Genomic DNA, 16,151 nt, shown 5'->3' on the forward strand with positions numbered 1-16,151 from the left:
GGAGTGCCCTCAAATACATCTTTATGCCAACTCCAGAGCATCATTTGTCCATGGACCAGGGGACATTTCAAGGTGTCTTGCGGCCGTTTCCCCTACCACCCCACTCACCTAGCTCTGAGAGTATTTTCAGTGTTAAAATGGAGCTGTATCCCCAGGCCAGCCCTCCCCTCCAGGCTGGAGGCACAGCTGGGGCAGAGCAGCCTGGGTTCCACTGCACCCCACCAGCCACAATCTCCAAGAGCACACAGACCCCAAAAAGAGAGGGACTGAAGTCAGGGACACCAGTCCCTCCCAGCAGGCCTGGGCTTTAGGGATGCCCAGAGCTAGATCAGGCCCGGGACTTCTGGTCCAAGCCCAGCCTGGAGGGTTAGCAGCTGCGTCTCCTGCCCTCCTCCTGGCCTTCTCCCATCACCAGGGACTGGCTAGCAGCAGATGCAGCTGATAAATTCGTGCATCATGTTGCTGTGCGTTTCTGCATCAAGGTCATGCTACTTTGTCTGGCAACTGTTGACTCTGTTTAGCAAAAATCCACTGTCAGTCAGAGCTCCTGGACTCAAGCTGGCATTTCCAGGCTGGGTCCGTGCACGCTGCTTGCGTTGGCTCAAGACTCGGCTCTCGCCAGCGCACCCTGCTACCCTCCAGCCAGCCTGATCACAACGTTGGTTTAATTAGAGGTCCCTCCTGAGACATCATGCACAGCTGCTAAATTGGGCTGCTCAGCTCCATGCCTCTTCGCCGAGCAAGGCGACAGAGCAGTCGGGCAGAGAGGGGACGGCTAATGAAGAGACGGCTCTGCCAAGCTCGGAGAGGGGTAAAGGAATCCCAGCCTGGAGGCTGCACTCACTGGCATGGCTTCAGGCTGGGCTGCTGCTAACAATGGTCTAGCTAATTCTGGTCCAGCCTCCAGAGGCACTGACTCCATGCTCCTCCACTGGGGTCTTCCAGCCCTGCCAGCCCCCCCAAAAAGTCATCAGTTGAAGAACAGCAGAGCAGGGTGGACACTGCAGGAAGCTGCTGCTAAAAAGGCAATTAGAGGCAGATCCGTATGTCTATCTGCTGCGGTCAGAGGCAGCAATGTTTCAAGCCAAGCTATTGCGTGCAGCCAAAGGTCCCTGGACTTCCCCTGCCTTGGGTTCCTCCTGGCTGAGGATGGCTCGGTGAAGCGCCGGCCAGCCCAGCGCAACGCTGGCGTCTGCAGGAGCTGGATACCTTCACGAGAAGGATGGACTCGGACAAAGACAGCGGACCAGGACTAAGAGCTACTGCATTTGAGTCTTAGCCACCACCAGGAGAGTCCCTATAACGTATCATGCCACCTCCTCTCTCCCCTCAGTCCCCTGTGGCTGACAGGACACTGAGTGGGGTGGGAAAGACACCACCATCCCAGGGGCCTGTCAGGACCCAGCTAAGTCATCTTATACTCCTGCAAGGAGTCTCCCACCCATAACACATCCTCCCAAGAGGCACTGAACACTCTTGACACCTGTAATGCCTTACACCAGGGTCTTCTAAAAGCAAAAGCTGCTTTTGCTGGGTCCAGACTCACGAGCTCTTCATCTCCACTTCCCAACAGAGCGAGGACCAAGGAAGGTCATGACACGGCAGAGCTGCTCAGCTCTCTTCCATCCCAATTTCCCCACTGCAACATCCTCCCTCTGCTGTCTCCCTCTGCCACCAGCATCCCCAGACAGACCTCAGGCTAGATAGACCTAATATAAAAGCAGCCTGGAGGAAGTCCCTGAGGGCGACCTCAGAAGAAGCCCATCATCCCTGGCCCTGTCCAAACAGCAAGGCCAGGCTCACAGTTCTTCTCCTCGCTCAGCCCCATCCTATGGCCCCTCACCAGGAGGACAGATGCTCCAGGTCCTTACAAGATGCAGAGCTGAGCATAACGACAAAATCCCGGGCACCCAACCCTCTGGCAACATGCATTTTTCCATGAGGTTCTAGTTCCTTCTCCCATCTAGCGCGCGGACTAGGAAAACAGGACATGAGCTTTAAGCATCAGCTGGTATTCCCTGGACTTGTGGGAGGTCTGAAATAAGCCCTCTTCCAGCCTTCCCACAACCATCCCCACTCTAATTTCCTGTGGTCACCCCTTGAGATGCCAAGTGAGCTCCATCCAAGCCACCAGGGACTCTGCTGACCTCGGACAACACAACCTCATGCTAAGCACAGTTGGCAGTGCAGGGCGGAGAGAGGCAAGCACAGCACCTACCTGCACACTTGGTCCTGCTGATGAGAGGTGGCCCCGGCTTGCCCGTGCCTCCTTCCCCAGGGCGAGTGAGCAACACGCTGATCTCGTACTCTGTGTCAGGATCGAGGTGCCAGAGCTTGTAGGTCTGCATGTTGACCGCGTGCACCTCTGACCAGGGCCCCGAGGTCATGCGGTACTCGATCTCCTTGCGCACAATGGGGCCATCACCAATGATGGAGTTGGTGTTGAGCTGGATGATCAGGTAGGTGGAGCCCGCACGGAGCAGCTGTGGGGGAGCGATGGGTGTTGGGGGCTCTGGAAGAGAGGGAAGACACAGTGGATGGAGCACTCTCCTCCGGAGATGGCTCCACCAGTACCCCTGCTGCCACAGGGCTCAATGATTGGAAGCCAAGCCAAGACACCCAGCACAAGCAGGGTTATCTCCCTAGATGACCCCCTGCACCAACCCCACTGCTGCAGGTTCTACATCATCTCTGGGGCAGAAGCATCTTTTGCTGCACATCTGCAGGGCAAGGGCCTGAAATCCCAGAATCGGCTAATATTCTGGCTTTTCTCTTCCTTGTCTAAGTCTTACTAACACCAGGTCAGATATGGTCTCTCAACCAGAGGAGCCTCCTTGACTTCATTTGCATTTCCACCACTGGAAACAATCTTTTTCTCTGGCTACAGCCAAGATGTTCAGAGTCTCTTTTCTCATACACACCGACCAACTTTGCACCTCAGGGCAGAGGACAAACTCTGATCTCATGCACCAAGCGCAACTGAAAGCAAGACAGGGATATGCACTGAAGGATCTGAGAGCACAACCCAGTCCTTAAGTTTCAGCCTGTGAGATAAGCCCCTGCACACATCATTTTTAGTGAGGGTTAATAGTCCAGGCAGCAATCCACTTTCATCTGATCAAACCTAATTATTTTTATACGATACACTGCACAGCACTCACTAAGGCACTGCAAAGTTTCATCGTAATTATTAACTCCCAGCTACCACAATCAAAAACAAACAAGAAAAGGCCACTGGGAAAGGTAGTTTCCTTGCTTTATGTTAAACTGTCCATGTTTACTGACTCATGCACACTGGTCACAGTGAATAAGTGTGATCCCCTGCCTTAAGGAAAACACCTTCCTCCTCCTCTGCAAACAGGAGAGCAGAAACAGCCCACGCAACCAAGTTTGTGCCCCAGATGTGACCCAGACTCGAGCTACAGAGCACCAGGAGGAAATTATCCACATTTTAAATTTCAGGAAACAGAGGCCCATACAGGGGAAACGATTTGCTGAAAGTATCAGCCACCACCAGAATTAAACACAGCAACAACCCCCTAGTCCCAGCCCAGGGCTCTGCCCCTGCAGCTTCGTGGCAAGTTGTTTCCTGCAGCTGGGCCTCAGTTTCCCCGTCCATTCACAAGGGCCATGGAGGACAGCCCAGCATCCACACGCGGACGGCAGCGCCTCGCTCACCTTTCACGATGAGCTCGGCGAAGTTCGAGACACCCGAGCCCCGGACGGACTGGGTAACGCAGCGGTACATGTCCTGCTCCTTCTTGGACACCTCGTCCAGCTGGAACGTGGCCAGGAAGCGCCGGTGGCTGATGTGCTTCACCGATGCGGCCGGCACCACCTCTCCGTTCTGCCGCTGCCCGCCGCGGGGAGAGAAAAGACGTTAGAGGGAGGCACGACGTGACCTCCAGAGCCATAAAACAGGGCTCCAAAGGACGGCTGGTTAAAGGAGGAAGATTCCCCCTTGAATCGTTATCTTCTCCCATAGGAAGGGGCCTAAAGGAATGGCAGACGGTGTGCAGAAGGTTAACGGTGGAGGTGGTGGGGTCTCATCCCTGGTCGGAGGGCACCATCCGTCCGCTTACCTGCATGAGGAACCGCTCCGCCTCGGAGGCCTTCCCAGCAGCCACGCACTGGAAGGTGGCATTCTGCCCCGCATTCACCTCCACGTCGCCCAGGCGGGAGAAGTGAGGAGCTTTTGCTGCCAGGAGACGCAAAAACGCAAAGTCACCAGACGACCGAGGCTCGCCAAGGACCCGCGTCCACATTGTGGCGCTTCACCTCGAACCCCGCTGCGGCCAGAAAGGCCACCGCTGGGACCTGAGCTCCAGGCAGGACGTGGTGGTCAGTCCGTCCATCAGGACACAACCTCCCCGTTCCCAGTGGAGATTTCAGGTGGCCCCATCCCAACCCACCATGGCTGCCCCTCTCACAGGGCATTTTCGGCCCCTGCCTTCAGCCTGTGCTCGTCCAAGCTTATCTATCAACCAAGCAGGGGCTGAAGCAGCGTTGAGGCTTCGCGTCGAGTGGACAAAGAGGCTTTTCCAGGGGGATTTTGGAGCTGTTGGCGATGGGGAGAAAAAGGAGCTCCCAGACTGGAGCCCGGGAGGTTACGCAAGGAGACCGGAGCCTCACAACCCCACCGACCACAGGGCAACCTGGTGCCACCTCCACGTCTGAGCCCAAAACACAGAGAAGCAGGGCCAGATCCCTCAGCCGGGCGATGGCTGCCCGTGCCCTGCTCCCAGGAGGAACCAGCCTCCGCTACCCCCCGGCTTCAGGCTGCTTTGCTGCTCCCGCCATGTCGGAGCCCCACAGGGCACCAGCGCCGGGACCCTCCGCCCGCCTCCGCCGTACTCACAGCAGGGATAATTCAGGAGCAAGATGTCGTCCAAGCCGAGGTAGCCCCTGCGCTCGCTGGAGACCACCGCCTCGAACAGCACCTGCGGCACCAAACGCGCGGGTCAGGCCGCAGCTCCCCGTAATGGCGGCCGGGGCGGGGGGGAAGGCCGGGCCGAGCGGCCGTAATGGCGGCCGGGGAGGGGTGGGGAAGGCCGGGCCGAGCGGCCACCACCGAGGGGACAGACGGACAGGCCTCGCGCCCGTCCTCACCTGGTACTCGTTGGGCCAGAACATGCTGACGGCCAGCTCGGCCTGGTGCCACTGGCGGCCGTGGGAGCCGGAGGCGTTCCAGACGGCGCGGCCCAGCGGGCCCCCGTTCCCCTTGACGTAGGCGCGCAGGGCGCCGGGGCTGTGGCCGTCGCGGCTGTACAAGAAGTAGCTGAACTGCAGGCAGTGGGTGTCATTCTCGCTCAGCGTCTGGAAGAGCAGGTGAGCCCGCTGGCCCGCGGCGTGCTGCGAGGCGTTGACCATCAGGTAGGACCCTGCGGCCCGGAGGCGGGAGAAGCGTGAAAACCCCCCGGCCGCGGCGGGCCCAGGAGTCCCGGCGCCGAGCCCGGACCAAAGCGGTCATTAACATCCCTTCTCTTTTAATAACGGCACGAGCCACGAAGCCAAGCCGCGCATTGAAAGGGACACGACTGGGAAGTGGCGGAAAAGGGAAGAAAATCTCCAAAAACAGGGTTTCGGCCCTGCTCGCCGAGCCGGGGACAGCTTAGCTTGCCGTCCCCACTCCAGGCGGCTTTTAAGGTTAAAAAAAGATGATGACAGTTGATTTCCTCCGAGAGGAAATTAGTACGGAGATATTTCTTCTCTCTCTCATTCCCCCCCTGCCAGGGAAATTATTTCTGCGCTAATGAGACGGGCGTCGTTTGGGCCGGGCGGCGCGGCCGAGGGCCGTCCTCCGAAAGCCAGCGCTGCCTGTCCCGTCTCCTGATCATAAACAGAGGCCCTTCTTCCTCCTCTCCACCCCCAAAAAAAATAAGCTGGGAAAAAAAACATTAAGACTAAAATTAAACCGCTGAGCGGCCCCCAAAGAGGCGACATGCCGCAGCATGGGGATGCAGCATCCCCTCTCCCATCCCGGCCCCCATGGCCGTCCCGGCACGGAGAGCGGTCCCGAGATGCTGGAAAACACGGGAGAAGCACGTTTGCCGAGGGGAAAGCTGTTTTCAAATACGGCCTGCCGGCTTGTCGGGGATGGCAAACGCTAACCGGTCTTAATACAACGCTACGGTTATTCGTGCGGCGTCGCAGCGGAGCCAAGCTGGCAAGGGCTCCCGCGCTCGGTATTTTTCCTCTTAAGTATTTTCTTCCCAGCGTTGCCGTAACTGAGAAACCAGGTTTGTGCTGCTCGGTTTTGCAGTAATTATGTCATCCCTGCAATGTCTTTTTCCCCCGCAAATTACTGCTGCTAACTCTCAGCCTCAACTTCACCTTAAGCTTCAGGGTATAGGTTGTTTTTTTGGTTTTTTGGTTGTTTTTTTTTTTTAATGCAAGATAACAAGAAAAAATTTCCTAGGGAAAAGCAAGCACTACAGTGCACAGCGCTGTCAAATGCAACCGGGACCATCACCCACAACGCGGAGCTCGCTATCGAATGCCAAAGACAAGGGCCAAGCTCAGCTGGCGACGGGAACGCATGCTCCAACACAACGACCTGCCCTTCCTCGGAGTCTACGGGCATCCTTTGAGCCAACATCCAATTTTTACCAACATCCAACTTTTAATCTTGGAAAGGTTAGTAATGGCCAGGCATTTTCACTGCCAGGTCATTGCCTGCGGGTGCAGGACAGGCTCTGCTCCAGGGTGTCACTGGGTTATCGCTCGCTAACGAGGCAATTAAGGAAGCACCCTTCTGCAGGAGCATTTAACCACTTAAAGCGGCCAGATAGAGCGAAAGGATCGGGGTGCTCCTAGCAAACCGGCTCCAAGCAGGCGGCCGGAGCGCATCCTGCTCCAGGCAGCATCCGCAGGTCACGGCGCATCGAAGCGAAACACCCGGCCGGATTCGAGCCTGCTAATTAGGCCTGGTTATCGCAGAGGCATAACACAGCTCCGGCCAAAGTGACGCACGCTGCGGCCCTGGGGAATTATTGAAAGCGCAAGGGTTAGGCTTGCAAAAAAGAGGATTGTGAGCTAGCAGCATGCTGGGAGGCAGCCCGGTGTCCAGAGTGTAAAGTGTGGTTTATTCCCACTGTAAAGCAACAGATCCCAGCAGGTACAGACAGGGAACGTGCTCCAGCCCCGACCAGGCTTCGGCACAACAGAGCTTCTCCCAGCAGCCGGCACCTGGCTCCCTTCTCTACCATGCCCCTCGTCGGCCTGGGAAGCAAAGGGCTCTGCAGAAACAGGTCTCCATTTTCCATCCCTGCCTGCGGGACAGCACCTAACTCCGTCCTCCGAGTCTCCAGCCAAGGACTCAGCCAAACGCCCTGCAACAAGCCCACAGCGCAGGGCAGGCGGCAAAGCTGCCCAAAAGCCAGTCTGAAGTTCACCCGATGTTATCTGAGGGGTCTTTTGGTTGTTTTTTAATGCACCCTGATGAGAAAGGCAGCACGATGGGGTGCTCCCAAGAGCAGAGAGCTGGAAGCAGCAACAGCGTACAGAGGCCCAAGGAGGCGGTGGGACAGCAGCACACAGGTCGCAGGGGACAACAGGGTGACAGCCAGCATGTACACTGTGACACTCATCCACCTGGATGGAGAGTCTCGCTGGGTGCCCACACGCTCCCCCCCAGGCTCTTGCCAAAGCCAAGGCAAGGCCGCGATGCTCCCGAAGCCCTGGGTACCACAATCCTCTGGGTCCATAATGGCGATAAGATGGAGGATGAAGCCAAGTGGAGATGCGCAGTCTCTACCACTTGCTGACCGCCCCAGGAGCGCAGCTGCCACGGGAAAGCGGGGGCTCTCCCACCCGCGGGAGCTCATTTGTTAGCCTGGTACAGGAATTCGCCCCCTGCTTCTTTGAACAGGAGGAAGATCGCACTTACGTCAAGATAAATCAATAGCGCTCCATAATAAGAGCTGCAATAAATCGTTAAGCCATCCAGCGCTCCGCTTGGGCATGACGCGCAGCCCCAACGCGACGGGAGGGCTCACAGCATCTCCCACGGCGTGGCCCGGAGCACTCGCCCCTGGGCAGCACGAACGGGACAGGCGACTCCAGACCCCTCGGATTTGTCCCCATTAATCCACAACCACTGCCGAGGCCCTGCTGGGAACTCTTCCCACGGGAAAGCATCCATCCCACTGTGCACTCAGCCCTTCTAGTGACAGCTTCCATGAAGATCACCCAGCCTCCCCACCCGGGGCGAGAGCAGAGCCATAGCGAGAGCTCTGCCAGATGCCAAAATCGGGTTGTTACAGCTTGTCTCGACTCCTGCAAACGGAGCAGGAGACGGCAAGGCGAAGGAGGCTGCCTCCCTGCCCCGCTCAGCCGGGTGTCCGGGGACGCTGCTTCCCGGGGAGCTCCCAGACCGGCACGGCAGAGCCCAGGGGACACGCGGGATGTTTCGAGGCAGCCAGGGGTTGGATGCAACGTTGCAGCTAATGAGCACAGCTGCTTAAGTCCTGACCATATGTTGACATGACCATTAAAATCTGCTCCAAAAATCGTGATGGGAACTCATTTCCGAACCCACCATGAAACGTGACCACTGAACCAGCCGCTGGGGACACTCGGTCGAGATTTCAAAGGCAAAGGATGGGATTTGGACACACTAGGCTTTTAAGCAAGAGCCAAGCCTAAAGTCTCCTGCAGCCTTGAAGAATCGGAGGAGCAGAGGCAAAAGCAGCCCCCTCAGCCTCTCGCGGGTACAGCCTCATGGCTAAGCATGGACCTTCACAACACCACGGTGGTGCAAGTCAGAGCATGACCCGGCCCAAAGCACAGCCGGCGTCAGCCCGCGGGAGCGGACACCTCCCCAGCAGCCCAGCAACAGCAAAAGGGCTTGTTCCCACGAAACGCATCCCCTCCCGCGGGCTCCTCCGTGCAGATGGGACAGAGAAGGACGCAGAAGGGTTAAGGACAGAAGAAGCCATGGGAGAGGTTCTCCTAACCTTGAACAAAAAAAACCCTGCAAGCCTCACAAAACAGACCAGTCTGGAGCATAAACAGAGGTTTTGCCCAAACTTCAGCTTGGTTTGGTCCAAAGATTGCCCCAAGCTACAGAGTCCATGGAGGAATCATCCCCCCGACCCAAGTCGCCACAGCAGAGGAGAGAGACATCCCTCCACCCGCGCAGGCGTCATCGTTCTCCCTGGCCAAGGCGAGTCCATTAGCACGGCCAGATCAATCAATACCGTGCTTCGTTTGTTAATTCCTTCCTCTGGCGTTCAATCCAATTTAAGGTCGGTTTTAATTGACGCGCCGGCCCAGCGTGCCATCACGCCGCTTCGTCGCTGCGAATAAGCAGCCAGGCTCGCTCCCGGTGCCATCCGCCCAACAGACCCTCTCTCCCCTTTGCTTGGCTCGGGAGCAACCGAGATGAGATCAGCAGCATATTTAATTTTGCGGTGGGCTTTTGGGGCAGAGTCCAACTGCTCAATGCAGAAAAACTCTGAAAAAAGCTCGATAGCATTTCAGTAAAACAAATGAAAACAGAAGCTTCTGGCTACGTTTCCTATGAGAAAGGCATCAATTTGCTATGCAGACGTTGACTGCAAGGCCCATCCGAAGCGTGAGCTGTAAAATCGACTCTGGCGTATGCAGAAAACCTTGAGCCTACCAGAGCAAAGTCCCCGTGCAAGGTCTCTGGCCTAATTTTCTGATTAGTGGGGGATCAATCCTTCCATGGAGTCAAATTAAGTCTCCAAGAATAACCTGGCACCTCTGAAAACCTCGACCTTGAGTAGCGCAGCAAAGCAAAGTGTTCCCAAAAATTGCCCAGCTTTAGAGTGAAACCTTGAGCATGCCAAGACGGATTATCCCAGACTGCATTTGAGCAGCTCTACGGATCCACCAGAGAATACCAAAGAGTCAGAAAAAGAGCAACAAAAATCTCTTTCGCTCAATATTCACTTCGGGGTTGACCCCGTCTGGCGGTGGGAGCCGCAGGGGAGAAGGCACCGTGCTCTCCGCCGCGGCCCCGAAATGCCGCATCGCGCCCGGGGCAGGCCCGTGGCTCGTCCCACGGGGGCTGGGAGCAGCTCTCGCCTCCGAACACACCTCCGCCGTGCGTCCAGCCGCTTTGCGAGCCGGCAGCACGGCCCAGTGCTTCTGCTCCGCGAGCATCTCCTTGGGCTTCTCCAGCTCTTCGGCTGCAATCGGGGAGGCTGGAATTCAAGCCGAGCAAGCGGCGCCGAGGGGTCGGGAAGGTGCTGGCACGTCAGGCGGCAGCACGCTGTGCCCTCCCCGCAGACGACTGAAACAGTGACCCAAAAGGGAAAAGATCCGGAAGGGCCGAGAACTGGCATCCCCTTCCCCTACGAGGTGGTGGGAGCATTTTAGCAAGCCCCCTTCGACGCTCCCAGGAGCGACCTTGCACGGGGATGCAGCAAATCTGGGTATCGCTCACCTCCAAAGAGCTAATGCATCTACATTTCACGCGCTGTGGGCTGGTAAACGCAACGGGAGCAGTTACCAGCGGTGCTCATGCTGGATTTGCCTGCGCCCCACATTCACCACGTGCTTTTGGACCTCTACATCCATCACCAGCTGACTGCTTGCCGGTGGCAAGCAAACCCAGACACCCAGCAGTGCCCCGGTGGCACCTTGCTGCTGCAGAAAAGCTTCCCTGCTCTCTCCAGGGTTGAACTTACTTAAAAGACAGACAAAAAACAGGGAAGGGAGGATGAGAAACAGCCCAGGGGTGAGTTAAGCCCTATTTCCCGGTGCAATTCCCAGGAACCATGAGAAAAAGCACTTTCCCCCCAGAGACTCTCCAGGATGCGGTTGCACAGGGCTAAACAGCAGCAGACGCCTTTAACTCTCTTTAAATCCCACCAAAGGTGGCTGTGAAAGTCCAGTCCTGAACCCAGGCACCTTCCAGGTTAAAAAAAATGGATGTGGCTTTGGGAGCCCACCATGGGAGAGGACAACAGGCACCAGGAGGCCTTAGCAGCCAGGAGGTGCCCAGGACCTGGTCGGAGCACGGCAATGTCCTCCTCCAGGAAACCTCTTTGAAGGATCAAGCCCAACGTTGCCTCGTTTGCCGGTTTTTCTTTTAACCGCATCACGCTCGTCACGGGAGCCATCCACCAGCTCCGACCACCCACGCTGAGCCCCAGCACCCATTAGACAAGCGACGCCCTTGGGTGATGCTACCACAGACAGGTTTTGCAATCAAAATGTGGCTACAGGGGATGGACCTGACCCAGCCTTCCCTGGGGTGCTGCAGACCAGAGCCGTGCCAAGGAGCCCCCAACAGAGCACTGCATGAAAAAAGCATGAAAGAAAAGAAAAAAAAAAACCCACTCATTTTACCACCAGATCCCCAGGACAAGGCAACACCTACAACCTGCAACCATCTGCTGAGAACGGGGTGAATGCAAGCGTCACCCGCCAGCCCAAGGGGTTTCACCCATCCCAGCAGCTGGGCTGGGGACAATCAGCATCCCAACTCGCCTGCCCACCGCTATGGGCTCAGGGAGGCCAGGGGAACTCCCAAGATCAGGGTTAATTTTTCCAAGGTTTTTATGGATGTGCAGCAAGAATTGATGGTGGGTGAGAGGGGAAGGGAGAGGCGAACAGCACAGGGCTGCCTGGGCATCTCGAGGTGACCCCACAGGGAGCATGAAGGTGGGTTAAGAAGATATGGGAAAGATGTGAGCAAGGAGTGGAAACTGTTTCACGGGTGACTTCTACCATCATTAAGTTCAGAGGGAAAACAATTTTTTTTTAATGCTTTGCAATGCAAACCTAAAAAAGCCATTTCTGTACATTTTGAGTACAGCTCCACAAGGCAGAGGAGTGTAGGTGCTCCGGCCAACCTGGTGTCCCAGGACACCCTCTAACACGGCTTGCCGAGAGGCTGAGCGAGATGGGGGAAAGCAAGCAGGCTCCCAGCAGGGATTTCTCAGCATTTCTCCCAACCCAGCTCACCTCCATTACGAAGTTTCCACCTGACAAACTGGGCAATTTCAAACAGCAATGGCAAAAACACTTCCTTGCAGTTGTCCCCCGGCTCTGCTCCGTCACCAGCATGGACCTGCTCCACCCAGCTCCCACGCCCCAGCCAACAAGCTCACGCAGGGCTTCACCCAAGCACCCTCTCCCATTTTGACATCCATTAAGTAACGCCAACTCGTATTTCGTCTCAAGCACTCCATAAATCAGCCTGATTTAACTCCTGCCGAGCCACCTGCCCCGTCCGTGCCAGCTAGACCATCCCCTCCGACCTTCACCCCAGCACCAAGGTGTCCTCCAGCACCTCACCCAGCACCGTGGTTCCACCCCAGCCAGCATGGCCCGGATGAACATGAAGGCAAGCAGAAGAGCTGCACAGCCTCGCTCCTGCATTACGTGGCTTGCCACAACCATCCCTTTAAAGAACAATAAAGAGTTGAAAAAGCAAGATTGCAACGTGGCAGAGACCCATCTATCTTCTTTATGCGAAAGAGGGAGACAAGTCAAGACAGGGGGAAAAAAAGAGAACAAAAACAAGACAAGAAAACAAAAAGAAAGAGGGAAGAAGAGGTAGAGGTGGGTGGCCAGTAGCCAGCATCTGCTCAAATAAATTCCACACTCCTTGAAATTGGCTGATCTCCAATAAAAACTCATTTTAATCTAAGACCACGAGACACCTTTGTAAAGTGCTCCCTGGAGAGGCCACAGTGATGTGAAATATTATTCATCTACCGAGCGGCTGGAGCGGACCGGAGAGGCGCGATAAGGCTGGAGGAGCTGCGCGTGCCGGCTTCCCACCCTCCCTGCATTGGTGTGAAACCACGTGAAAATTAGGTCCATTCATCCTGCATTTACCGGCCTGCCTGCCGGTAAATACACACATTTAAGACCTCTTGCTAATCCAGCACGTTTCCTCGAGGGGAAAGAGCAGCCCCATTTTTGTGTCCAAAGAGGGTTTCTGCACGCTCCTGGGAGCCTGGCTGGTGGCATCTCCCCACTCCCAGCCTGATCCCTCAATCCCTTGCAAACCCCCAGGGCCAGCAGGCTTTCAACTCCGGCTGTAATTAAAGACCTGCAATGAAATGCCTAAAACTGAGCAGAAAATCCAACTAATTATGGGTTTGAAGACCCTGCACCATGAGATGTCCCCAGTCCCAGCAGCCCCTCGCAGGCTCTGCTCCCCCACCTGGGACACGCTGCCCCTGGGAAAACCCTCTCTCCCTTCTCCCCCTCCTCGAGAAAGACTCCAATTAGGTTAGTTCATTTTAAAGCAATTATTTGGAAAATCATCAGCCGAGGAGCGGTGATTTGTCAGCGGCCCCGCAAGGCCAGGCGGGCGGCTTGGGGCTCTTCTGCCCTCAGCCTGGTGACAAGTCCCCACCGCGCTGTCACGTCTGCCTGAGCCCGGGGACTCGAGCCGGGCTGAAATGGGGACGGCGGAGGAGCCCCCAGACCCTGATCCCACTGCGCTCCAGCCCAGACTCGCTGCAGTTCTTACCTCCAAAGGAAAAATAAAATAAAAACAATAATACAATTTCCATGATTAATCGACTAGGAAGGAGCCGTTTGATTTTCTAACGAGCCCGGCTTTTCCTGGCTTTGGTCTCAGCCCCCAGCATGTCAGACCGCTGCTGATTAATACCTTTAATTGCCGCTCCGAAGGCTCCTGCGCGGCCAGAGATGCCGAACGGGCCCACAGTGGCGGGAAGCTTTTCCCAAGGGCAGCGTGTTTGCTCCGAGGACAGAGCACGACCTTCGCAGGGGACGGCCTGCACGGGTGAACCTCTCAGCTGCATCTGGAGATACTGGTTTCTCCTCGTTTTGGAGGTTCCCAGTTTTCTTATGAGCTGCCTTCCACAGGCAGCCCCCCAAAACCCCCATGAGCTCTGCAGGACGCACGTAATCATCGGCGCCCACCAGAGAGGTTGGGTTGCCCAAGGGAGCAGAGCAGGAACCAAACTCGAGCTAAAACTCCCACCACGCACACCCCGCTGTGGCTGGGTCACCGGCAACCCACGGGCAACGCTACGGAGCCGAGGTGTCTCCTAGAAACACGAATCCCCCGGCGTGGTGGGACCCTCAGCAGAGCTCCACCACACCAGTGAGCTCCAGGAGGACTTCTTCCTTCCATGCACATGCAGGAGAAGGCTGCGGAGGGACATCGTGTCCTCCACAGCCCGCTCCCCTCTGTGGTCCCCATCGCGCTCGGCACGGCTCATCCTCCCGCCGGCCCCCATGGACCTGCTCCCGCCACCAGCCTCCCGGGACAACGGAGAGCGGTCACCTCCGAACGCAGGGGCACGGGAGCAGCTTCTCTCCCGCTCCATCATCTTGGGCATCTCTACACCCGCTTCGCCCGGCTCCCGGGTGGGTGTTTATTTAGGGGCAGGCTGTATGCACGATGCTCGCGCACGGTCCCTGGCCTTAGGAGAGGGCAAATCTCTCTGCACCCAAAGGCCTGCGGCTGCCGCCTTCGGGGACATGCTCCACCGAGCCCGGGAGAAAGCTCTTCTCTGGCCAGGAAGGGAAAAGGCCTTGGGAAGAGGCAGGATAAAGGAAGAGGAGATTAGCAGAGGGGAAAGCCAAATAAAGCAGCGGCATGAGCACGGCAGCAAGATAAACACCTAGAGGCAGATTGATGGAGCAGTAAAGAGCTTTCTATAAAGCGGTTAATGCTCTAATAAAAAAAAAATGAAAAAAAAGAAAAAAAAGAAAGATCATTCTTACTGTCAGGCTATAAACCAGCTTTTCTCTCTTCAGCGTCAGATGTGACCTCCAAACCAGGCAGGAGGAGCCGGAGCGTCTGGACCAGGCGGCACAGCGGGACCCGGCGGCACTGCCCCATCGCGCCCCGGGAACAAGGGACCCCACGGCACTGCCCCATCGCGCCCCGGGAACGAGGGACCCCACAAAGCCGGACACACGCCGAGGAGCGGTACAGGGATGCGGACCGGAGCCGGGGAACGAGCAATACCGCCGAATCCCACCCGGAGCTGCTGGGGTCCCACACGGGGGAGAGGGAGCTGCCGACGGTGCCTGCGCTAACTCTCCTCCCCGACCCGAGGGCTGGACATGCAGCCCGGACGTACCTCGGCAGTCGGAGCGATGGGTTGGATCCAGAAAACTACGAAAAAAGGCTTAAAAGCAACATGATTTAAAAAAACAGAAAGCCAATCTGCATTTTCCCATCCTTACGGCTCTGGGGATGCCTCTGGTTCACAGCCACGAGCCTTTCTCCCCGCGCGCAAGAGCCAGAAACACCCTTTCCCTTTTCACACAGCTCCAGGAGACGGGAATTACGCACAGGCCGCCAAACACCGAGCTCCGGGCAAAACCGGCACCAGCTGACGGCACTACGACAAGCGACACGCGAGCGAGAAAAGAGCAAGTGGCCGGTGCCAGATCCTCCGACGGGAATAACTGTTCTGAAGGCGGCCCTTTAAAAAAGAAAAGGGAAAAAATTGCTTTTTTTTTTTTTGGTTCTCCCCGTTTGGCAAGCCGGGGCCATCGCTGCAGATGCGTCGCTCTACGACAGATGGGGAATTTGGCAAGCGGCGCTGCCGGGGCCCGCGGGAAAGCGCGCGAGCTGCCGCATCCCGCCGCAGCGGGGAGATCCCGGGCGTCCGGCCTTGGTGGACGTCCTCCTTTGCACCCCAAAAGCCCCCAAACCTTCGCACCCCAAAAGCAGGTCGGGGGTCTAAGAAAGCAGCGAGCAGGACACCAAAAGCTCAGAGCATCACCGCCAACGTCAGCCCTTTCCCACCTCTCCCGGACCGGCCACGCTGCAGCCGAGCATCGGAGCAGAGCAGCTCCACGGGCTGAAACACGAACCCAACCGAGAAGGGGGAAAAAAAGCAGCCTCAAAACTGATAAGGGAAAAGAGTCGGAGCAACCGGCGGGCGCCAGGTCTCTGGGACGACCGCAGCAGCCTGGGGACCGCCGGGGAGACGGGACTCACCGTGAGGAAGGTCCGCGGTGAGGTGGGGCATCACGTAGCTCCGGATGAGCTCCCAGCCGAAGTCATCGTCCTCGCCCTGGCTGTACTCGCACTGGGCCAAGTCGCCGTCCTCCTCAAAGGTGCAGCCCGCTGCAGAGGGGAGACACGAGGCGTCAGCCCCCGCGGGACCCCCGAGCCGACGTGCACCCAGCCCAGAGCCCGGCAGCAGCAGAGGGACCCCACACGTCCA

General features: G+C 57.1%; 1 protein-coding gene across 1 annotated transcript in view; it reads right to left on the reverse strand.

Moving 5' to 3' along the window:
- The window catches only part of PTPRU (protein tyrosine phosphatase receptor type U), an 83,039-nt gene that overhangs the window by 54,628 nt on the left and 12,260 nt on the right, over window positions 1-16,151 (reverse strand). Inside the window, exons 2-7 of the mRNA XM_064524942.1 lie at window positions 15,923-16,051; window positions 5,110-5,381; window positions 4,859-4,940; window positions 4,083-4,198; window positions 3,679-3,853; window positions 2,219-2,512 (exon numbers count right to left, since the gene is read on the reverse strand). Coding sequence (XP_064381012.1) covers window positions 2,219-2,512; window positions 3,679-3,853; window positions 4,083-4,198; window positions 4,859-4,940; window positions 5,110-5,381; window positions 15,923-16,051 — 1,068 coding nt within the window. The remainder of the gene's footprint in view (window positions 1-2,218; window positions 2,513-3,678; window positions 3,854-4,082; window positions 4,199-4,858; window positions 4,941-5,109; window positions 5,382-15,922; window positions 16,052-16,151) is intronic.

The sequence above is a fragment of the Dromaius novaehollandiae genome, chromosome 23 (assembly GCF_036370855.1).
Source record: "Dromaius novaehollandiae isolate bDroNov1 chromosome 23, bDroNov1.hap1, whole genome shotgun sequence".
Taxonomy (NCBI): Eukaryota; Metazoa; Chordata; class Aves; order Casuariiformes; family Dromaiidae; genus Dromaius; species Dromaius novaehollandiae.